Source organism: Phaenicophaeus curvirostris, chromosome 5, assembly GCF_032191515.1.
Source record: "Phaenicophaeus curvirostris isolate KB17595 chromosome 5, BPBGC_Pcur_1.0, whole genome shotgun sequence".
NCBI lineage: Eukaryota > Metazoa > Chordata > Aves > Cuculiformes > Cuculidae > Phaenicophaeus > Phaenicophaeus curvirostris.
The window spans coordinates 68,756,156-68,779,874 of record NC_091396.1 but is presented as its reverse complement, the minus strand read 5'-3'; the positions used below and the strand labels follow the sequence as shown (position 1 = coordinate 68,779,874).

Below are 23,719 nucleotides of genomic sequence, written 5' to 3'. Positions count from 1 at the left end.
GCGCGCTGTATAAAGAGCAGCAAGTGAGAATATAAAGTTATTGTGCGCCTCATCTGGATGCTCTTAAGGGAAAGGACTTTCTCCAGGGGCGAGTGCCAGGCCCGCCGTGCGTGCACATCACCATAACACACAAACAAGCAGTGGCCTCGCTGCCTCGTTAAGCCACCGCAGCTGTATTTTTAGCTCCATGTTTTGGGTTTGTAAAGCTTTCCATCCTTGTGTTTTCAATCAGTTGCAAGTCATCTCCAAGCTCTGGCTGGATTTTTCCCAGCTCGTTGGTTGCCTCTTCGGTTGGTTTTCCCACAGCAGGATGTCCCACAGCTGGAGGGGGTGATTCTGGAGGGCTCTGCTCTCTCCAGACCTTCCCCTGCGTGTGCCTTTTGGCTCCAGGATGGCTTGGGCATGGTGGGGATGCACGGATGCCCTCAGCATCCCAGGGCCCAGCGCCACCCTTGGCATGGTCCAGCTCACCCTTGGGGACACCAGGATCTGGCTGTGGGAAGAAACGAAGCCACAGGAGCCGTCGGCAGCAGGAGGGCTGTGCTCCATCCCACATTCCTCCCTTATGCATCAGCTCCTGAAGTCTCTGCCAGGTGCTGGGAAGGGACAGAGACCTGGATGTGTGTTGAGAACCAGCAAGTCTCCCAGGCAGCCAAAACACCAGGAATTCAGCCAATTTTGAGGAAAACAGATGGGAACTTCACCCTCCTGCAATGCTGAACAGAAAAGAAGTAACCTTCCTACAGCCCTGCTGCTTCCCAGGTCTTCTAACCCCACTGTGACCATGACAGGGGCCAGGCCACTAATTACTCGTTCTGGGTTTGGTGTTGGGCGGCAGGCTCTGATTTTATGCCTCCTTGGAAAGGGCTGATCCCCAGCTTACGGTGTTGTAAATTAAATACAGCTGGATTTGCACTGCAAGCTCCCCTCTCTGGGGATGCTGCAGGGGAACAGTGCTTGGCATCGGTCCCCGATGACCAAAAAGGAGCCGGTGAATCCAGGAAAACCGTAGAATCGTTTGGTTTGAAAAGACCTTTGAGATCACGGACTCCAACCATACCTGGTCACTACTAAACCAGATTCCTGAGCACATGTGAGACGTGAACATTAGGAAAAAATTTTTCACGGAAAGGGTCACTGGGCACTGGCAGAGGCTGCCCAGGGAGGGGGTTGAGTCCCCTTCCCTGGAGGGGTTTAAGGCACGGGTGGATGAGGTGCTCATGGACATGGTTTAGTGATTGATGGGAATGGTTGGACTCGATGATCTGGTGGGTCTTTTCCAACCTGGTGATTCTCTGATTCTATGGGGCATCCCAAGAGACCCAGAGGAGCTGGAAAGGTCTCATGTTAACACATGGGGATGCAGAGGTCTGAATTCACCAGCAAAAGCAAGAAGTAGATACAGCAAAGCCGATGCTTCTCCTCTCTTCCCTGCCCTCAAGCCATGGCGAATTGCCATCAGCACCGACATCGGATGCCAAGGTAAGTCCTGGCATGGCTACAAAGACAGTTTGGGAGCCCAGCCGTGCCATCTTCCCTTAAGTCACTTCCTTGCCTAATTCATTTAATCCGGTTTAATAGCTATCACGCCACACGCCCTCGTGGAGCCTGGGGAGATGGGCTCGCTGCCCGTCCTCTGCCTGGAAACGCAGCTGCCTCGGCAGGGCAGCTGCCTCCTGCCTGCCTCTCCCCTTCTTCCTGGGCTCTGCTTTCCTTCACCCTCCTGAAGGACTGGACGTGCCCTGGAAGAGGCAGGGATGCCAGGGCTCTGCTTTCCTTCCAGCCTCCTGAAGGACCCAGACCAGCAATCCCGGAGATGCTCCACAGGGATGCTGGGGCTCTTCCGCAGTGTCACATGCAGCACATCTCATCACTCGCCTTTGCCAGCTGTCCCCAGAATTGTCCAAGGACCCTGAGAGTCCCCTCGAGATGTTCAAGGCCAGGTTGGATGGGGCTTGGAGCAACCTGATCCAGTGGGAGGTGTCCCTGCCCATGGCAGGGGGTTGGAATTAGATGATCTTTAAGATCCCTTCCAACTCAAACCATTCTATGATTCGATGATTCTATATTGCCCACGATTTCTGAACCCCGTGGGCATGATTGTGGGATTTTTGTGTCTCCTGGCAGAGGCAAAACAGAAGAACTTGGGCTCAACAAGGAGGCCAAAGAAGCCAAAAAATGAGGACTTGCTCCTTGCAGATCCAGAGGAGGTGGTCCAAACAAGCCAGAAAAGGATGGAAGAAGAGGGAAGCCACCTTCTTTCTTCCCTGCTCTCCAAAATTGCCTATTTTCCCTGAACCACTACCTTGCATTGCCACTATTACCCATCCAAACCAGGGGCCAGCGCCTGGACTGAGGTTGTGGTGAGGTGAGTGCTGGTCTCTTCTCTCAGGTAACAAGTGATATGATAAGAAGAAATGGCCTCAAGTTGCACCAGGACAGGTTCAGATTGGACATCAGGAAAAAATTCTTCATGGAAAGGATTCTCAGGCCCTGGCAGAGGCTGCCCAGGGAGGTGGTGGAGTCCCCATCCCTGGAGGGGTTTAAAAGACGAGTTGATGAGGTGCTTAGGGATTTGGCTTAGTAGTGGATGGGTAGGGTTGGACTAGCTGATCTCAAAGATTTACTCTCCAACTAAACGATTCGAGGATTCTATGACTCTTGGGGTTTTTCTTTTTAAAGGAGACAGCCCAGAAGGAGAGGCAGATGCTGGCCTCCTTGCTGCTGTGGGGCACACCTTGCAGCCTCTCCGGGGCTGCTCCCACCTGCTGGGCAGGGTCCCAATCATCCCGGTTCCCCAGCTCCCCATTCCTTCTGGCAGCTCTGGAAAATCCCTCCCCCTGTTCAAGAACTCTGGAGGGCAGGTGATGCCATCCCTCATCCCCAAGGGGTGGCTTCTCCCTCACTCCTCTCCAGCAGCTTCATTTCTAGATGGAACTGTAAACATAAAGACCCGACTGGCCCTTCCTCGCACCAGTGGGTTTCCGGCTCTGCTCCACAACATGGAAATAAAAAACCATTAAGGGTCAGCACAGACAATGAAAGGACAATTTGGCATCTTGTGTTTAATTCGAGCAGACGTCGATTGAGCTCAAGAGTCAAATTAATTTGGCTTTCGTAACGGCTCCTGCGTGATGCTAATGAAAGCAGCGTTTTGTGTAGGCTCATGGCTCAGGATAGAGAGTCATGGAATCATGGAATGGTTTGGGTTGGAAGGGACCTCAAAGCCCATCCAGTCCCACCCCTGCCATGGGCAGGGACACCTCCCACTGGATCGGGGGCTCCAAGCCCCATCCAACCTGGCCTTGAACCCCTCCAGGGATGGGGCAGCCATCAATCAATCAATCAATCATCAACCTCCTCCTCTTTCAGTTTAAAACCGTTCCACTCATCCTGTCCCTGCACTCCCTGATCGAGGACCCCTCCCCAGCTTTTCTGGAGCCCCTTTCAGTGCTGGAAAATGCTCTGAGGTCTCCCCAGAGCCTCCTTGTCTTTGCAGAGCTCTATTTAAGTTCTTTTTCTCATCTGAAAGGAAAAGGAGGGCTGAATGTTTTTTTTTTTTATTTTCTGGGTTGAGGGGCAGCAGCGGTTGGGGTTCATCCATGGCCAGGATGCATAGAATCATGGAATCACTGAGGTTGGAAAAGACCTCTAAACTCATCCAGACCACCAGCCCAGCCCCACTGTGCCTAATAAACCAGTATCACAGCAAAGGGACTCAGGTCTTGGTGGGTTCCTCTCTTTGCATGCACTGAACTTCTCCCTGGTTCTCGACCATTTTATTGTCTTATTTTTTTCACTAAATCATCAGCCAAATCATTTCCCTCACCCCACTTGCCAGGATCGCTGTTCCTCACAGCTCACATGAGAGTGACTCCGTGAAGCGCTACCCAGCAAACAGCGGGTCCCAGCGGGATAGATGCTGGGAGGTTGTCTCCCAGCCCCACGTTTCCTGACGAGGAGCCATAAACCTCCAAGAAAAACAATCAGCCAGCAATTAGCGGTCAGCAGCTGAGCTGGCGGCCACGGGAGCAGATCCTCGGAGAGGGAGCCACCAGGATCATCCTGCCTTTGGGTTGTCCCCTGTCCTCCCGTGGATGGCCCTGTGTCCCCTTCCCACCGCTGCCACACGCCCCGGCAAGCCGATCTCTGCGGGATGTGACCCCCAACCTGACAGCCTGGTTTTTTCCATTCTATCTTTGGCGTGCCAAGCAGATTTCCCTCTGGTTTAGAAGATTAGGCAACTGGTCCCAAAATTCCAGCATGAGCAACCAGGTCACGACTATCCAGACAAATAAAGTGCACGGACCTACTGCTCTTCCCAAGCTTTTGGCTCCCGTACAAGCCAAGCTCTGAGATGCAGAACAAACCCTGAATGCAGAAATTGTCTTTGCTGCTGCTGCAGGGAAATAACCGGGGAGGGAGTGACTGTCACCTCTGAGCAGCTGGTGGGATCCTGCTAAGTCCAGACACCCAGGGCTCAGCAGCAGGGTTAGTGGCTTAATTGCACGAGTTGTGTGACAGCGTGAGGAGCGTCCCTGTGTGCGAGACATGTCTCATCCCTGCCCCACAGAATTGTAGAATCATTGAGGTTGGAAGAGACCTCGACGCTCACCCAGTCCAATGATCAGACCAGCCCCACCGTGCCTGCTAAACCACGTCCCCACGTGCCACATCTACACACATTTTGAACCCCTCAGGCATGGAGACCCCACCACTGCCTTGGGCAGCCTCTGCCAGGGCTTCACCACTATTCCAGTGCAGAAATATTTCCTGATATCCCATCTAAACCTCCCCTGGTGCAACTTGAGGCCATTTCATCTCGTCACTTGTGACTTAGGAGGAGAGCCCAGCACCCACCTCCCCACAACCTTCTTCCAGGAGCTGCGGAGAGCGATGAGGTCTCCCCTCAGCCTCCTCTTCTCCAGACTAAATCCTCGCCCCACGAACCTCCCCCAGCTGCAGGGAGCTGCCAGAAAGCCGCCGGCAGGGCTTGAGCAATAGCAGCCCAAGCCTGACATCTGCCCACACACATCTTGGAGGCCAGTAAACTTCCTGTGGATATTGGCTGCCTGACAGAAGTGACATAAATTCTGCCTTTTTTAAGGGTGATTGTTTTTCTGTTGTATTTTGATAACAGGTAGGAGCTTGACCTGCCTCTCCCTGGCTTTGGGATATGCAGGTTTTAGGGAAGAGGTCAGAGGAGGGGGTGTTTCTGTAGCTTGGGGTGGGGGCAGAGGTAAGGCAAAAATGCCATCACACATCGATAAAACACAGTTTATATTCATGTTTTCAGGAAACTGCAGGCACACGTTTCCCCTCTCTGCCTCCTCTCTCCCTGCACCCCTGATGCTTCATCCCACCGGTGCTCCAGGTGAGTTCCTCCAGGAGCCACATCTCCCTCCCTGCCCTCTCCCTGCATCCCCGGTGCTTCATCCCACCAATATTCCAAGGAAGTTCCTCCAGGAGCCAGACCTCCCCTCCTTTCCTGACCCTCATCCCCAGTGCTTCATTCGATGCTCCAGACAAGCCCCCCCAGAAGCCAGATCTCCCCCAAGGTGCATCTTCAGCACAAACCCACACATGATTCAGCAGGCTCCTTTGAGAGACATTTATTATTTAAATACTACAGTCTTTTTTTTTTTTACATCACCTCAACTACCGAAGGGCAGAAAAGCTCCACATCTCAGCAGCTTTGGGCTGGCCGAGCAGAGCTGCGGCTCTCAAATGGACGAGATGCCCCACTTGCAGCAGCACAATCATAGAATCATAGAATCACTAGGTTGGAAAGGACCCACTGGATCATCGAGTCCAACCATTCAATGACACCGTGTTTGTTGGATGCTGCACGAACAGGAGCCACGAGCCCCAGCAGCAAGGACCTCAAGGCAGATCCACCTCACCCACAGGGCTGGATGATCCTTCCCACCGTGGGGACCAGCCCAGAGCCCCAAAGAACAACAGGCACATCCCACAAAACACAATAGGGGCACCGAAGGACTCCCGGTGGGGCAGGACTGATGACCTGGATGTTTCTGCAATGGGTTTTTGGGGGGGGGTTTGAGGTTATTTTTGTTTTCAAATCAAACCTCTGGAGAAGTGATGCCCCTGAGAAGGTTTGTCACAGGCTGGTGGGAGGACACTTTGCTCAGGAGGGGTCACACAGCTCTGCTGCCATCACAGCGCAGGGGATGTGCCAAGATTTGGGTTAAATTTCTGCCCTGATGCCCTTCAGACGTGCCGGGCTGGCACCCACCAGAGCCCAGAATCTCTGAGGTGGGGGACAGACAGATGCGCACAGACCTACACCTGACCACGTGCATTTCTTTAGGCAACCAGCCTACCAAATAAAGGGGAATATCTGGGGCTACGCTGCTCCCTTCCTCTCCTCCCCAGTCCCTAAGGATGTAGGGGCAGAGATGGGTGCTTGCAGCATCGGAGGCTGCCCAGCCCCTTCTCCGGGCCCCCTGCCCTTGCTCGCACGGTGCCTTCAGCCCAAAACAATCGCAGGGACCTTGCTGGACAGCAAAGCAGCACAAAGCTCTGCTCCCCAACACTGTCCTCGCAGCCGCTGTGTTATCGCAACCCCCCTCCCCGTTCCTCACCCCCCAAACCTCCCGCGGCGTGGGAGGACACAGCCTGCGCTCTTTGCCGGGTGGGAGAAGCACCTCTAAGGGTGACGATGACATCCAGGTACTCATCAGCCCCTCCAATCCTACCCCACTGTGCCCTGTGAGAGGCACAGTGGCTTTGCAGGGGCTTCCCAGACACGCGGTGACGCCCAGCAGGGCCACCCACACCTGGCCTGCCCTGCAGGAGATGCATCTCTTCACAGGCCATAAGGCAGGAGAGCTTCATTAACACCTTCCAGGGCTGTGCTTCACCGGGCTGATGTCTCCTGGCGTGGCCAGCGTCTCTACGGCCCGCAGGGTTCTAGTTGTGCTGCCAGTTTTGTCTTTGCCGGGGACGGAGTCCGTCTGTCCTGGCTCCCGGGGGTCACCTGGCAGCACAGCACCAAGCGCATGAACCGCAGGACCGGTGGCCTCAGGATGGCAAAGACCCAGGGGTCGACGATGGAATTGATGGAGAGGAACCTCAGGGCTAGGAGGTCCCAGTCGTGTTTTTCCTTTTCCTTGCTGAACTTGTTCACGTAGGCGCAGATCTGCAAAACACGAGGAGAAATGATATCAGATCTGGGCTTCCAGCAGCTGGTTCTGGGCAGCTGCTTGGGGAGATCTGGGCTGTCCCAGCACAGTTTTTGCCTCCACCAGTTTAATGGTTGGACTCGATGATCCGATGGGTCTCTTCCAACCTGGTGATTCTATGATTCTAAATGAACTTCTTGCTAATGAAAGCCAGGTCTGGACTCTGCTCTCAGCACACAATGAGGCTTCATTTAGCTCTAACGCAATTAAGGCATCGGCTGCCTAAGGAAGCGATGGATCTCACCTTGAAGACAACGCGGGATGAATGAACGGGCAGGACAGAGAGGATGCGGGGTGCTGAACCGCTCCTGGAGAAGGAAGCTGCAGCGTGCCGACTCATAGCAGCTTACGGGGCTTCCTGGAAGGGTGACTCAGCACTCCTTACTCATTTGGATCAAGTTGACGTCTCCTCGCTTCGGGGGGAGAGGGGATGCTTGGATGGGGATGGGAGCTTGAGGCATGGGAGATGCAAGCATCCCTCCCGTAGCTGGGATCCGTCGGGTACCACCCATGGGTGGTGTGACCGGTGGGACGAAGCGGCTAGGGTGCAGCTGATATCCAGGTTTGCCCAGAGCCCAACACTTCTAAGGGCTTGGAGCTTTTTTTGGGGAAGGATTTTGGGGTGCTGCACCCTTGGGTTCACATGCCCGGGCTGCTTCTCGGAGCGTGGCTGCTGCGGGCAGCCCCAGCCAGAAGAGAAATTGTCACACCAAGGAGGCAGCTTGGTTTGAGGCAGCTTGGTTTGAGACGCTGCCAGACAGCAGCCCAGGCACAGCCCCACGAGGGAGCCGGCTGATGGGAAAAGAGAAGCTGGCTGTGCTTCTGGATAAGAACTCTATCTGCTACCACAGCACCCGTGGGATCCCCGTCAGCAGCGTTTCCCATCCCATCTGCTCCAGGCAAACCCGCAGGGCGCTGCCCATGTGTCCCCACCACGGAGTCCCACTTTGTAAAGAGAAACTCAGGCTTTTTCAGGACACGGGAAGAGCCTCTCATCATGCGTGGGCCCATTGATGGGAGCTGAAGTGTCTCTCAGGATGATGAGTCTGGCTCTCGGGATGCTCGTGAGGGCCTGGCTGTGACTGCTTTGTCTTTTCTCTGTCTTAAAAGCCAGGCAGCCTGGCTCGGCTACAGCCTGGGGTTATTTTCTTTTTTTTTGGGAAAAGAAAGGGAACGCAAAGTGAAGGTAGCATCTACTTAACTCCACGAGCACAAAATTAGCTCTGACTGTGCTCCCAACCGTGGTGAGGCTCGATTCTAATGGGAACAAGACAACTATGGGCAGCGGTGGCTTGTGTAGGGCGCACAGGTGGCTCCAGGTGCCCTGGAGTCCCTGCTTGTGGGTGGCTTCGATGGATGAAAAGCAGCCCTTTGGTGGGGAGAGCTCAGGGTAGAACCAGGGGACTCGCTTGCTCCCCTTCTTCACTCGGCTGCAGAGTTTTGACCCCGTGTTTCTTTTGGAAGCTTCACCCACGGATAGGGCACAGGATGCTGCCGCAACCCCCAGGATGAGGGATGGTGTGGCCTATGGGTCAGATCTCCATTCCCAGCAATCACCCATCTCCGTGCCCAGTGTTGCTGGGTCTAGCAGTGAGGGAGGTGCTGTCTGCATCTCCAGCTTCATCATTCCCTCTTGCCATGGAAATGTGGGGTTAATCAGACCAGCCCCATGGCAACTCCTTCATCCCCACCTTTGGGTATCTAGTTTCTTGCTCTGCCACCCCTCAAAAGTCCATCATGAGTGGCTGGCACCTGTGAAGTGTGGTCCAGGGGATCCCTACTCCAGATCCGTGCTGGACCACGTTGCCTGGAGCCTCTGTGGGATGGGAGAGCACCCCTGCTCCTGCCACCCTGCCCTCCCGCTGCCATTTGGGATTCGGGGGGACATTCTCCCATTGAGAAATTGCCTAGAGTTTGAGGTAGACCCGGGGTTTCCTGAGCTTCAGGAGACGCTAAGCTTTGATCTCAGCCTTTCAGGTTTGAGTAGTGGAGTAAGAGGAAGGAGAAACGGGGGTGCTGGGGAGAGATGGCCACACTCACCGTGAACGGCAAGGAGCAGATGACGAAGATGATGGTCATGATGGAGAGAAGGAGGAGATGGTCGACTTCCTCGGCCATGGAGAACATGCGCCGGCTGCAGGTGCCGGCCGGCTGGGGCTGCTCGAGCGTGGCCAGCCGGCGCGTCTTCAGCCCGCGGCGATGCATGCGGGCCAGGTTGGCGATGACGCTGAGGTTGCAGAGCAGCACGGCGAGGATGAGGAAGAGGAGCAGGGTGGCGTAGAGAAGCGAGAAGGTGACATCCGAGCCGGACGCCGCCCTGCCGCCGTCGGGCTGTGGGTGCTCCAGGTGCATCTGGATGAAGCACCAGGTGCCGGGGCAATACTGGACGTAGCGCCCGAAGCCCAGAAGCGGCAGCGAGCAGAGGGATGCTGAGAAGACGTAGATGGCGGGCAGGGCCACCAAGCCCGTGCGGGGGCTGAGGAAGCGCTCGTAGAAGTAGGGCCGCCCCAGCGCCAGGCATCGCTCCAGCGCCATGGCGAAGAGGATGAGCATGGTGGCGAGGCCGAAGAAGCTCATGGCGAAGCCGAAGTAGCCGCAGATGCGCCCGCCGCGAGCCAGCGCCGTCAGGGTGCGGTTGCGGTGGTAGGAAGCCAGGACGAAGGGGCTGACGGAGCAGGTGCCCAGCAGGTCGGTGACCACCAGGGCCAACACCAGCACGTGGAACAGGGTCGGGGGGCGCGGGCGGGGGCCCCGGCGGCAGCGCAGGAGCAAGCCCAGAGCCAGCAGGTTGCCCAGCAGCCCCGCCGAGAACATCATCGCGCTGACCAGGGGCCGAGCCCCCGGCGGCAGAGCCTCCCCCGACCCGCACGGCACCCGCACCGACGCGTTCATCCCCGCGCCGACCGCTCCATCCCCGCCGCTCCCCTCGCCGCCTCCCGACGGCGGCCCCGGCCCCGCCCGCAGCGCCGCCCAGCATCCCGCCCCGCCCCGGCCCCGCACGGCACCGGGGGGGACCGGCCACCCACCGGGGGCACCGAACGGGGGAGCCACGGGGACGAGGATGCTGCGGGAACCACGGGCACGGAGAGTCTCGGGGTCCCTGTACCAAGGATGCTGCGGGAATCACAAGCATGGAGAGTCTCGGGGTCCCGGTACCAAGGATGCTGCAGGAACCACCGGCACAGAGAGTCCTGAGGTCCCGGGGCCGGGGATGCTGTGGGAATCACAAGCACAGAGAGTCTCGGGGTCCCGGTACCAAGGATGTTGTGGGAATCGCAAGCACGGAGAGTCCCGGGGTCCCGGTACCAGGGATGCTGTGGGAATCACAAGCACAGAGAGTCTCGGGGTCCTGGTACCAAGGATGCTGAGGGAATCACAAGCACGGAGAGTCTCGGGGTACCAGTACCAAGGATGCTGCGGGAATCGCAAGCACGGAGAGTCTCGGGGTCCCGGTACCAAGGATGCTGCGGGAATCACAAGCACGGAGAGTCTTGGGGTCCCAGTACCAAGGATGCTGCGGGAATCACGGGCACGGAGAGTCTCGGGGTCCCAGTACCAAGGATGCTGTGGGAATCACAAGCACGAAGAGTCTCGGGGTCCCGGTACCAAGGATGCTGCGGGAATCACGGGCACGGAGAGTCTTGGGGTCCCTGTACCAAGGATGCTGCGGGAATCACGGGCACGGAGAGTCTCGGGGTCCCAGTACCAAGGATGCTGCGGGAATCACAAGCACGAAGAGTCTCGGGGTCCTGGTACCAAGGATGCTGCAGGAATCACGGGCACGGAGAGTCTCGGGGTCCTGGTACCAAGGATGCTGTGGGAATCACAAGCACGAAGAGTCTCAGGGTCCTGGTACCAAGGATGCTGCGGGAACCACGGGCACGAAGAGTCTCGGGGTCCTGGTACCAAGGATGCTGTGGGAATCACGGGTATGGAGAGTCTCGGGGTCCCTGTACCAAGGATGCTGTGGGAATCACAAGCACGGAGAGTCTCGGGGTCCCGGTACCAGGGATGCTGTGGGAATCACAAGCACGGAGAGTCTCGGTGTCCCGGTACCAAGGATGCTGTGGGAATCGCAAGCACGGAGAGTCCCGGGGTCCCGGTACCAGGGATGCTGTGGGAATCACAAGCACGGAGAGTCTCGGGGTCCCAGTACCAAGGATGCTGTGGGAATCACAAGCACGGAGAGTCTCGGGGTCCCGGTACCAAGGATGCTGCAGGAATCACAAGCACGAAGAGTCTTGGGGTCCCTGTACCAAGGATGCTGCGGGAATCACAGGCACGAGCAGTCCGGGGTGGTCTGGGAGTCCCAGTATCAGACTGGGTGTCCCAGTGCCAGTCCGAGAGGCTTATGGCCAATCCTGGTGTCGATCTGGGAGTCCCGGTACCGGGGATGCTGCAGGTGATGCAGGCATGGATAGTCCCGGTGTCAGTCTGGCTGTCCCAGTACCAGTCCGAGAGCCCTTCTCATGCCCAGTCCCAGTACCAGACTGGGAGTCCCAGTGCCAGTCCAAGAGCCCTCCTCACAGCCAGTCCTGGTGCTGGTCTGGGAGCTCCAAGCCATGGCCAGTCCTGGTCCGAGAGTCCCAGTTTCAGTGCTGGTCCAAGAGACCAGAGGCACAACAAGTCCTGGTGCTGGTCTGAGAGTCCCAGTACCAGACTGGAGGTCCCAGTGCTGCTGTGGGAAATCTGAGGCACAGCAAGTCCCAGTGCCCAACTGGGAGTCCCAGTACCAGGTCAGGAGCCCCAGGGAACACCCAGCCCCGGGCTGATCTGATTGTCCCAGCATAGAACTGAGAGCCCTGGTGCCAGGCCAGCCCCAGGGCTGCTGTGGGATCACTGGGAGGCATAACAAGACCTGGTGCTGATCCAGGACTCCCCAGCTCACAGCGACAGCCAGTGCTGGTCTGGGAACATCAAGTTCACATTGAGCCCTGGCGCTGGTGTCACTCTGGGAGCCCTGGGCCATCAACAAGCCCTGACGCTGGTCCAAGGACCACAGTGTGCGACGAACCCTGGTGCCATCTCTGCTGGTCTGGTGCTAGGGGGGCTGCCAGGGAGCTGCAGCTGAGCCTGGGATGTGCTGGTGAATCCTCAGTGGCTCCAGAGGTGCCTGGAGCCCCCAGAGAACACCCTGCCCCACGGCCAGCCCCACGCCGTGTCCCCAGTGTCCCTCCCTCCCATATGTCAACACCAGTCCCCGTAGGGGTGCAACCTGCAGCTGGTCAGGAGTGGGGTGGGAGACACCAGAGTCAACCCTTCTTAGAATCATTAAAATGCTTTGGGTTGGAAATACTTTGAGACGTTTACAGGTCATCTAGTCCATCATCCTTTGTGCCACCACAAGCCTGGTTGAGCGCAGCTCATGTGCCCCAGACACCGGCTCCAGGAAAGCTCCTTCTGCTGGGGCTCCAGGCTCAGCAGACGGCACGGGAAGCTCTCGTGAGGTGTAGTGTTTCCCCAGCCATAACCTCAATCTTCTCCCCACCTTGGCCTCCAAGCTGGGATCCGGCTCAGCTGGGGTCAGGCACTGCACCCCTTTATCCATCACCTATTGGGAAACTGTCCTCCCAAAGCTTTCTGGTCCCCCCAAACCCTGGTGAAAGGGTGGAACACCGATCGCCTCAAGCGTGGACACGGCAGGTTCCTGCCACGAGGATGTTTGGGGCTGTTATTTTAAAAACCTTGCTTTTGTAACAGGAACTTGGTAAAGGAAATACAGTACGCAGCAAACTCCAGGGCTGGGTGAGCTGTGGTTTGTGACAGCACCTCCATTTGCGACAAGCGGCTCCTATTCCTCCCTTCGGTTTCTTCCATCACACAGCTTGAAGGCTTCTTCAGCGCATCGGAGAGGATGTGCAGTCAGGCTGCTGGTGGCAGGGCACCCACAAACCCAGCCTTCTCCATTCCCGTAGCCAAATCCATGTGAGCGATAGGATCATGGAATGGTTTGGGTTGGAAGGAACCTTACAGCCCATCCAGTTCCACCCCTGCCATGGGCAGGGACACCTCCCACTGGATCAGGGGCTGCTCAAGGAACGGGGGAGAAAGTCAGACTCCCAGCCCAACCCTTCATGCAGGTGAGCCAGAAAAATGCACATCCCAGGACCTCTTTAATCCCAGCCCTATAGACCTAATCCATCAGAGCACAAAAGCACGCGGACACATTTGATGGTGGGATTGATCCTGTTGGCTTCCCAAGGGCTGGATGGGACCCTGGCATCTTCAGTTTTCTGCGGCGTCCACAAAAATCACATTAAAAAAAGGAGCCGAGGCCAAATCCTGCACTGGTCCTTCCGAGCAGCTTTTCCAAGCAGAAGGCACCCTGTAGGATGGTTGCTCCAAGGCTTTTCCCAGCCTCCTACTCCTTTCTGATGTTTTGAGTAACAGCTCAGGAAGGGGTTTTGGCATCTTCTGGAAGCACATTTTCCTGGCAGCTAATGGAGCCTTGAATACCCATTTGGGGCTTCTCAGCCGACAGTTGCCTCTGATGGGATATTTTTGCATTAATAGGAAAATTTCTGGGCTTTTTGTTTTCTCCCTCTTCCGAGCTCAAACCTAGGAACACGCCACTTGGTACAATCTGTCCGTTTCTTGGGAAATGGGTTTTTTTGCTTCCTTCTGCTTCCGTGTTTGTCTTGGGTGCCTTGCCTCTAACAAGATCCATGTCTCCTCCCAGGGGTCGATGGCTTTGCTTCCCCTAAGAGGAGATTTCCAGGGTTGGCCCATTTGGAGAAAAAAACTCTGGGCGTGTAGGAAAGCTGCACGAATTTCATACAAACCCTGCAGCTTCAGGGTCTCGACTTCTGGAATCTGCTGCCTTTGGTTGAGGGGGGTGCTGGGGTCTCACTCCATCCCAGATGGAGCTTTGGCACTATGGGAAGGAAAGACCACATGGATGTGCCTGGACCACATGGATGGATTTCAACCCTTTTAAACCAAAACCCCATCTGGTTTGCGTTCAGCAAATCCAGACGTTGTTTTTCATACGAAGCCTTTCCAGTTCACCCCTTACCTCACGCACCGGTGCCGCCAGCAGCTTCGCTCCCCACCTTGGAACAGCAACGCTGAGCACCGGCAGGTCCAGGTTGGGGCGCCTTGTCTTGTCATCCTCTGCAGGCACCTGGGTTAGCAAAACCAAGCCTCTCACCAGCTGGTTGTGTCTTACAGCCCCGCGGGCTGAGCATCCTGGCAGCTCCGGCGCCTCTGCCTGCCCAGGCACGCGCCTTCCTGCTCCCAGAAAGGAGGAAAAAATGCAGGCAGGCAATAAAAAACCAGGCTTTTTGTGAGGATGAAACAATACGCTGAGAAACAAGCTCAGGCAAAGATGTGTCTGGATTTCATGTGCTGAAAATAAACAACGGGACGCACCGTACTGATGCCTAGGGAATCGTAGAATCATAGAAGCATCAGGTTGGAAAAGGCCTTTGAGGTCATCAGATCCAACCGTCCCTGTCCACTACTAAATGACGTCCCCAGGCACCTCATCTCACCCCCTTTTACACACCCAGGGATGGGGACTCCACCTCCTCTCTGGGCAGCCTCGGCCAGGGCCTGAGGACCCTTTTGATGAAGAAATTTTTCCTAACGTCCAATCTAAACTTCCCCTGATGAAGCTTGATGCCATTCCCTCTCATCCTACCACCTATTGCTTGGGAGAAGGGACCAACACCCACCTCTCCACCTCTCTCTTTCAAGGCCAGGTTGGATGGGACCTTGGGTTACCTGATCTGATGGGAGGTGTCCCTGCCCATGGCAGGGGGTTTGGAATTAGATGATCTTTAAGGTCTCTTCCAACCCAAACTATTCTACGATTCTGTGATTCAACAATTCCATGAGCTCCTTTTAGGTGGTTGTAGAGAGCAATAAAGAAGGAGCGGGATGAAGGGTCCAGTGATGCTGGTGACACCAGTGACACCGTGAGCACGGGACAGGGCAGCTGGCAGTGCCAGAGGGCAGCTGGCACAGCACAACAGCTCCAAAATAGCACCTCTGGTGTGAGCCACATCCTCGAGGTGAGCAGCAAATCTTTATTGCCTCCATTAAGCATTAAATGCATCCCTTTGAGGATGGCTGGCACAGGAGCAATCTGGCGCGGAGGGGGCCCGCAGGGAACGGCTGAGAGTGCAAGGAGCGTGCGGGGAGGATGCGATCCTGCTCACACAGCAGCTTTCACCTCTTCAGCTTCTGGCCACCTCCTGGGCTTTTTTCATTCCTCTTTAACAACATCTACAACTAAAATTTGGGGACTTGAGCACCCCGATCCAGTGGGAGGTGTCCCTGCCCATGGCAGGGGGTGGAACTGGATGGGCTTTGAGATCCCTTCCAACCCAAACCATTCTGTGATTCTGTGATTCTGTGGTTCTATGGTTCTGTGGTTCTGTGGTTCTGTGGTTCTGTGGTTCTGTGGATCTGTGGATCTTTGATTCTATGATTAAGCTGCATGTCGCAGGGATTGTTATTTTATTTCTTTTCCAGGCTCAGTAATAGGAAAGGGCTCCGAGCTTTGCTGTCCCAGAGGTGTTTGGACATTAAAATGTGGCTTGTCCAAAGGGAGTAACTTGGGGTGGAGAGTGGTAGCCCCCTCCCTGCAGCCTCTGTGCCCAGTGTGCTCAGGCCAGCTCTGAGCCCAGCCCTGGGTGGGAACGTGCTGCCATCTCTGGAGAGGACCGAGATACGGCAGTCCTGAGTCCCAGAAACACTCCATGGAGTGATTTATCTGCTCCGAGGATGGCCTGGTGTCCAGCCACCCCTGCAAACCTTGTTGGCTTCAGCCAGAGCTTGGCTTACCTGGAGGCAGCGGTGGCTGGCTGGAGGCTCCAAGTCTGCTCCTGGAGCAGGTAGGACATCAGGAAGGGTAAAATGCCAATTCAAAGTGCCGTGCTAGCCAGAGGAGTGTGCCAAGGTTGCTGGGATGTGCATGGGCTGTCCAGGGGGCAAGGATGATGCAGGGACGAGGGGATCACCTGGGAATCATAGACTGGTTTGGGTTGGAAGGGACCTCAAAGCCCATCCAGTCCCACCCCCAGCCATGGGCAGGGACACCTCCCACTGGATCAGGGGCTCCAAGCCCCATCCAACCTGGCCTTGAACCCCTCCAGGGATGGGGCAGCCACCCCTGCTCTGGGCAACCTGGGCCAGGGCCACCCCGCCCTCACAGGAGAACATTTCTTCCTACAATCTCGTCTCTTTTCATGCATCATAATAAAGAACCTGGGTGGTTTTCAGTTTCATTGCTGCTTTCCATGGAGCACAGTGGCCCTGGGCTCTAGACACCCATATGGGTTCGTGTTTGATAGGAATGGTTGGACTCGATGATCCGGTGGGTCTTTTCCAACCTGGTGATCCTACGATTCTATGGTGGGACAGGGAGCTCTCCTGGAGGCTCTCCAGGAGCGAATCCTCATTCTCTGCTCACTGCCTCGGGCAGACAATGTCTTCTCTCAGCCTGGGCACATGTTTTGCTGCCCACGTTGCCGCATGCTCCTAGCCTGGTCCATCTCTCCTGGCCAGTGCGCGGATCCGTACGGTGGTGGAGAACCCAGCCCAGCAAGGTTTTGCAGAGCTGTCATCTCATCCTGCTGTGGTGAAACAGGTCCGGTGAAAGCCACAGCGCAGGCTCGGGGCTGCCGACTCTGTGGTCCCACGTGAGCCACCTCCAAGTCAATAACACGCGAGTAACATGAAACCGATAGACGGGCCAAGCCTCATTCCATTTTTTCACTCCTTAGAAAACCTCGATGAGAGGCACTCAGCCGGAGGTTTGCACGTATCCACCAATACATCTCCAAATCCAGTCTGTCCTTATCTCCAGACAGCAGAAACAGCCAGAGCGGACCCTCCAAATAGCCCCAAGATAGATCCGTGTTGAGTTCCTTTCTTCAAAACCACAATCCATTTGACACCAAGACTAAATATCACGTGAGAGTTGGCAGAAACACGACTACACGTTGCACGGCTTCGCTAAACAGAGGGAGAGAAGTATCTGCCCTGTCTCCTCCAAGGACACAAAGCAAATGGGGTCGTTGGTCATCACCATTTTTTTGGCCTAAATGGTCACTTGAGGCAAATATTAAATCCACTTAATAAGTGTGGTTGAGGGGAAATGGATCTTGGATTAAAATGATTGCTTGCTTGCATGCTTGCACCGTGAGGTTAGAGAGGCTCTGTATTCTCTCAATTACTGCTCTTATTAGGGCTCAGAATCACCATAAATTATGAATTAAAGCAATTACAGCAGGACAGGTACACGTCTGAGGAACACAAACGCAACATCAGTGCTTGGAGGAACCTAATTTCGAGAGAAGACCAAGCCGTGGTAGAGAAAGCACAGCCCTGCTTGGGGGATACAGGGTTAGGAACGGGATGATGGGCATCCCAGGGAGGGATGGTGGGTGTCCCAGGGAGGGATCCTGCATGCTTTCAGTCTCCTTGGCACAGCTGTGAGCTGCTGCTCAAGTTTCTGAGTCTCTACATCCTCCAAGTCTCCCTCGCACTCCCTCCTCCAGACCGAGGACACCCTGAACCAGCCCTGGCACGGAAGGGGACCACGCATGGGACAAGGCGATGGAGCAGGGCTCCAAACCACTTTTATTTGATGGACACGCACACACACACCTCTCTCCTCCCTGTGTGTCCCCACTGCCCTGAAGCCACGCACCAAAACCCTCCTGCTTTCCTGGAGCCAGGTGCTCCCCAAACCCTCCACAAAGTGCTGCTGCTCGGAATTATTCACAGGGATCCAAGAGACCACCTGGTTCCTCTCTGGGCCGAAATGCAGCCTGGGGAGGGGGCAGAAACTCTTCGTGGCCACCTCTCACTGCAAGCTGGACGCCGTCTCCACCTGCGACAGCCCCGCGCTGCCCCGGGAGGCTCCGGGGAGGGCGCACGGGGCCGAAGGCTCACTCCTCATCCTCACCAGCAGCTGCCGGCTTCTGCCAAACCCCTGCGCTCAGGGGAAGCCGAGCTGCGGGTTGTCTGTCCTGCGCCAGTCTGGGGGACAGAACTGACCGTTCCCCACCGGGCTGGGTCCTTTCAGGGTGGTTTTCCGGGAATTCAGCCTCCGGCAAACCCTGCGGACGAAGGTGCGGAAGACGGAGGTGCGGAAGATGATGAAGACCCAGGGGTCAATGATGGAGTTGACAGAGAGGAACCGCAGGGCACTGAGGTCAGCGTTCTCATCGAAATCGGTGGCAAAAGCCCCCATGTACGCCCGGATCTGTGAAAAAAAAGAAAGAAATGGGGAAAAAATGAAAAAAATTCTTCCTACAGGGGTAGAGCTGAGAGCAAAATGATCGCCATGGGGGTGGCAAAAGCATCATGGAATGGGTTGGGTTGGAAGGGACCCTAAAGCCCATCCAGTCCCACCCCTGCCATGGGCAGGGACACCTCCCACTGGATCAGGGGCTCCAAGCCCCATCCAACCTGGCCTTGAACCCCTCCAGGGATGGGGCAGCCACCCCTGCTCTGGGCAACCTGGGCCAGGGCCTCATCATGAAGAATTCCTTCCTCATGGCTAATCTAAATCTTCCCCCTTCCAAGTGAAAGCCATCCCCCCCCATCCTATCACTCCAGGCCCTTGTAGAAGTCCTTCCCCAGGTTTCCTGGAGCCCCTTCAGGTACTGGAAGGCTGGGAAGTTGCAGCCCTTCAACATCCCTGAGCATTGAATTGTTGTGGGTTGCAGAGCCTGAAACTGGGAGTTGGGGTTGGGTCATGGAAGGTGGTGGCACAGGGGCACCGTGTCCCCATCAGGGCCAGGAGGTCAGAGCTGAAGTTTGGGGCTGTTCCATGGGGTAAAGGGAGTACCCGATCTCTCCGGCGCCGCTCTGCCCTCGAGGCTGAGGTGCCCCCCTTGTGTTGCCCTCCCTGCAATGGGTGTCAGGCCAGGCATCCACTGGATAATTCAGCTGGACCCCAGCTCTGTGTTCACCCTTCCTGGGTCAGCATCCTTCCTCCACCACCAGCTCCAACCTGAAACTCTGCTTGTTCGCGCACCACAGGGCTTTCCCTGGGATTGTTAAAAAAAAAACAAACAGTATGAGCCCAGTTGTGCTGGGGCTGCTGGTGGCTGGTGTGGTACAGATCCAGGTCTCGATGGGGAGCAGAGGTGAAAGTTGTCGTCTAGGGCAGTGGCAGCACCCACACACCCCACCCTGATTTCGAGATAGTCCCTGCTGTGGCACCTGCCCTGCTCTCAGCAGGTGACAGCGCGGCACCGCTGCAGGATCTGGCCCTGGGATGTGGGGCAGGGAGGGGGCAACGAGGGCTCGGTGATGCTGGGGGGTCTCCTGCCCTCCACCCCTCCACTGGGATCCCCACCCCTGGGGAAGAAGGGGTGGATTTCAAGGAGGATTTCCCCCTGGGATGCAGGTTGGGGGGTTATTGGGAGTCAAACACAATGAACCACCCCCCTCCAACACCTCCAGCACCTCTGGGACCATCCCATAGGACTAGGGGGTGGTGATGGGGTGGGGGGGGATGTTCCAACAGGGTTAAAGCAATGACCAGACCACTGGGATGAGGTGGGAGGACACTCAGAGGGGGAAAATTATCCACCAGAGTGGAGGTGATAGGGGAGTTACAACCACGAACTCAACCCTGGGGAGATGGTGCTGCTGGTGGGTATTTATTTAGATGGTGCTGCTGGTGGGTATTTATTTAGATGGTGCTGCTGGGGGGTATTTATTTAGATGGTGCTGCTGGGGGGTATTTATTTAGATGGTGCTGCTGGTGGGTATTTAGGCAACGCAACGCCCTGACCCTCCCCAGGACAGGGTGGTGGCAATGGCAGGGGCAGAGTTAGTATTCCAAAGGGTTTTAAGGCATGAAGCAAGCCCTGGGGACAGGGGGACTGGGGTGTGGGGTTATTCTGATGGTGTTTAAGCCATGAATTAACCCCACCCTGCCCCAGGACAGGGTGGTGCTGCTGGGGGCTATTCCATGGAGGTTAAAGCAGTGAATTCCCAGAGATGTGGTGCTGGTGGCAGGTATCCAGAGCAGGGAGCTTCCCAGAATGAGATGGTGGTGCCAGGAGCGGGGCAGTGGGGGTGTTGGTGTTATTCCAAGGGTTCTAAGCAATAACCTGACCCTCAGGGATGAGGATGTAGTAATGGGTTATTTAGAGGGCACTAAAGCGACGAACACCCCCCTCCAACACCTCCAGGAGTGGGTGATGGTGCCAGGGCTTATTCCAAGGTGCCAAAGCATTGAACTGACCCCTCGCCCAGGATTGAGCGGTGGTGACGGGGGGGTTATACCCAAGGGGGTTTAGGCAATGACCTGACCCCTGTGGAGGAGTCAGAGGGGGCAAAGCGATGCCCTGAGCTCCCAGGAGCAGGCGGTGGTGCCGGAGCTTATTCCAGAGGACAAACCCAACGATTTGATCCACCCGGGACTAAGCAGTTCTGGTGGGGGGGGGTTGTTCCGAGGGGTGCAAAGCGATGCCCTGAGCTCCCAGGAGCAGAAGGTGGTGCCTGGGTTTATTCCAAAGGGCAAAACCGATGACTTGACCCACCCAGGGCTGAGTGGTGCTGATGGGGGAGCTGCTCAAACAGGCTTTAAGCCATGACCCGACCCCCACGGACAGGGTGAGGGACAATTCGGAGGGGAAAAAAGCAACAACTCAACCTCATCAGGAGGAAGAGGTGGTGAGGAGGGGTTGAGGCAATGGGATGGGGTGCTGAGGAGGGGTAAGGCAATGGGATGGGGTGCTGAGGGGTTAAGGCAATGGGATGGGGTGCTGAGGAGGGGGTAAGGCAATGGGATGGGGTGCTGAGGAGGGGTTGAGGCAATGGGATGGGGTGCTGAGGAGGGGTAAGGCAATGGGATGGGGTGCTGAGGAGGGGTAAGGCAATGGGATAGGGTGCTCAGGAGGGGGTAAGGCAATGGGATGGGGTGCTGAGGAGGGGTAAGGAAATGGGATGGGGTGCTGAGGGGTTAAGGCAATGGGATAGGGTGCTGAGCAGGGGTTAAAGCAATGGGATGGGGTGCTGAGGAGGGGGTAAGGCAATGGGATGGGGTGCTCAGGAGGGGGTAAGGCAATGGGATGGGGTGCTGAGGAGGGGTTGAGGCAATGGGATGGGGTGCTGAGGAGGGGTTAAGGCAATGACTGACCCCAGGGATGGGGCGCTGCGTATTCGGAGGGGGGCAAAGCAGCCCCTAGGAGTAGGGGGTGATGTAGGGCCCCGTCGCAGAGGAGAAGAGCGATGGTTTTACTCACGATGAGCGGCAAGGAGCAGATGGTGAAGAGGACGGTCATGAGCCCCAGCAGGACGAGGTGGTCGAGCTCTTCCATGTGCGGCGGGGCGGCGGCGTTGGCGTTGGCGGGGGTCCCGCGGCGGGGCTGCCGCCGGGCCATGCCGTAGAGGTGCCGCATGCTGCTCACGTTGCAGGCGCCGATGGCCAACACCAACAAGCCCATGAGGCTGGCGTAGAGCACGGGGAAGCCCAGCTGGCGAGGCCCTCCGCCCGCCATCCGCATGAAGCACCACGTGCCGGGGCAATACTGCACGGGCACCCCGAAACCCACCAGCGGGAGGGCGCAGAAGAGGGCGCAGAGCCCCGCGGCCACCAGCCCCACGGTGGCCCCCAGCCTGCGGGTGAGGTGCCGCCGGTAGAAGTAGGGATGCCCGAGGGACAGCCAGCACTCGGTGGCCATGGCGAGCAGCAGCAGCGTCGGGGCGAGCCCGAAAAAGGCCATGAGGAAGGCGAAGAGCTGGCAGAGGACCCCCGGCTCGCCCTCGGCGCGGCCCCCCGGCCCCAGCTCGCTCAGGCTGCGGTTGTAGGCGTAGGCTGCCAGCACCATGGGGCTCAGCAGGCACTTGCCCAGCAGGTCGGTGACCGCCAGCACGCTCACCAGCACGTAGAAAGCCGAGACCCTCGCCGGGCGGCCGCCGGGGGACCGCGAGCGCCGCCGGTGCTGCCCCAGCAGCAGCAGAGCCAGCAGGTTCCCCAGCAGCCCCGCGGCGAACAGCACCGAGCCCGGCACCGCCGACTGCCCGCTCTCGATGTAGCGGCTGCCCCGGCACCGGTAACCCGCCTCCATCCGGACAGCCCGGCCCGGGACCCGCGGGGATGCTCCGCACCGATCGGGATGCTCCGCGCCCACCGGGATGCCCCGCGCCGGGCTCCGCCGCGCCGCCCCGGGGCGACTGCGGAGGGAGGGAGCCGGAGGAGGAGGAGGAGGAGAGAGGAGGGAGGAACCGCCGGGAACGGCCCCTTCGAGCCGCCCGGCCCGCCCCGAGCCGCCCCGGGGCGGGGGATGCAGGGGGAGAAGCGGGGATGCGGGGTGCGGGGATGCAGGGGGAGAGCTGTGGGATGTGGGGCTGGGGGATGCAGGGGTGTAGGGGAGAGCTGTGGGATACAGGGATGCAGGGGGAGAGCTGTGGGGCTGGGGGATGCGGGGATGCGGGGATGCAGGGGGAGAGCTGTGGGATGCAGGGATGTAGGGAGAGAGCTGTGGGGCTGGGGGATGCGGGGATGCAGGGGGAGAGCTGTGGGATGCAGGGATGCAGGGAGAGAGCTATGGGGCTGGGGGATGCAGGGATGCAGCGAGAGAGCTGTGGGATGCAGGGATGCAGGGAGAGAGCTATGGGGCTGGGGGATGCAGGGATGCAGCGAGAGAGCTGTGGGATGCAGGGATGCAGGGAGAGAGCTGTGGGGCTGGGGGATGCGGGGATGCAGCGAGAGAGCTGTGGGATGCAGGGATGCAGGGAGAGAGCTGTGGGGCTGGGGGATGCGGGGATGCAGCGGGAGAGCTGTGGGATACAGGGATGCAGGGAGAGAGCTGGGGGATGCAGGGGGAGAGCTGTGGGATGCAGGGATGTAGGGAGAGAGCTGTGGGGCTGGGGGATGCGGGGATGCAGCGGGAGAGCTGTGGGATGCAGGAATGCAGGGAGAGAGCTGTGGGGCTGGGGGATGCGGGGATGCAGCGGGAGAGCTGTGGGATGCAGGGATGCAGGGAGAGAGCTGTGGGATGCAGGGATGCAGGGAGAGAGCTATGGGGCTGGGGGATGCGGGGATGCAGCAGGAGAGCTGTGGGATGCAGGGATGTAGGGAGAGAGCTGTGGGGCTGTGGGATGTGGGGATGCAGCGGGAGAGCTGTGGGATACAGGGATGCAGGGAGAGAGCTGTGGGGCTGGGGGATGCGGGGATGCAGCGGGAGAGCTGTGGGATACAGGGATGCAGGGAGAGAGCTGTGGGATGAAGGGATGCAGGGAGAGAGCTGTGGGGCTGGGGGATGCGGGGATGCAGCGGGAGAGCTGTGGGATACAGGGATGCAGGGAGAGAGCTGTGGGGCTGGGGGATGCGGGGATGCAGCGGGAGAGCTGTGGGATACAGGGATGCAGCGGGAGAGCTGTGGGGCTGGGGGATGTGGGGATGCAGTGAGAGAGCTGTGGGGATGGAGGATGAGGGGATGTAGGCAGAGAGCTGTGGGGCTGGGGGATGCAGGGATGCAGAGGGAGCACTGAGAGGCTGAAGGATGCGGGGATGTAGGGGGAGAGCTGTGGGATAC

At 57.6% G+C, this 23,719-nt stretch overlaps 3 protein-coding genes across 3 annotated transcripts in view; all 3 read right to left on the bottom strand.

Annotated features, from left to right (window-relative positions):
• The window catches only part of NIN (ninein), a 179,699-nt gene that overhangs the window by 11,285 nt on the left and 144,695 nt on the right, over positions 1 to 23,719 (bottom strand). The gene's annotated exons all lie outside the window — the stretch shown is intronic.
• PTGER2 (prostaglandin E receptor 2) lies at positions 5,604 to 10,097 on the bottom strand. Its single transcript, XM_069857114.1, has 2 exons — positions 9,246 to 10,097; positions 5,604 to 7,162 (listed from the first exon to the last, which is right to left on the bottom strand). The coding sequence occupies exons 1-2, from the start codon at positions 10,095 to 10,097 to the stop codon at positions 6,917 to 6,919; spliced, it is 1,098 nt and encodes a 365-aa protein (XP_069713215.1). The 3' UTR covers positions 5,604 to 6,916.
• Positions 16,774 to 22,344, bottom strand: PTGDR (prostaglandin D2 receptor). Its single transcript, XM_069857113.1, has 2 exons — positions 21,425 to 22,344; positions 16,774 to 18,423 (listed from the first exon to the last, which is right to left on the bottom strand). The coding sequence occupies exons 1-2, from the start codon at positions 22,247 to 22,249 to the stop codon at positions 18,157 to 18,159; spliced, it is 1,092 nt and encodes a 363-aa protein (XP_069713214.1). The 5' UTR covers positions 22,250 to 22,344; the 3' UTR covers positions 16,774 to 18,156.

Coding starts and splice junctions, on each gene's coding strand:
- PTGER2 (XM_069857114.1), bottom strand. CDS start 10,097: ATGAACGCGTCGGTGCGGGTGCCGTGCGGGTCGGGGGAGGCTCTGCCG. Junction 7,163..9,245: donor TCTGCTCCTTGCCGTTCACG/GTGAGTGTGGCC, acceptor CGTGTTTTGCAG/ATCTGCGCCTACGTGAACAA.
- PTGDR (XM_069857113.1), bottom strand. CDS start 22,249: ATGGAGGCGGGTTACCGGTGCCGGGGCAGCCGCTACATCGAGAGCGGG. Junction 18,424..21,424: donor TCTGCTCCTTGCCGCTCATC/GTGAGTAAAACC, acceptor TTTTTTTCACAG/ATCCGGGCGTACATGGGGGC.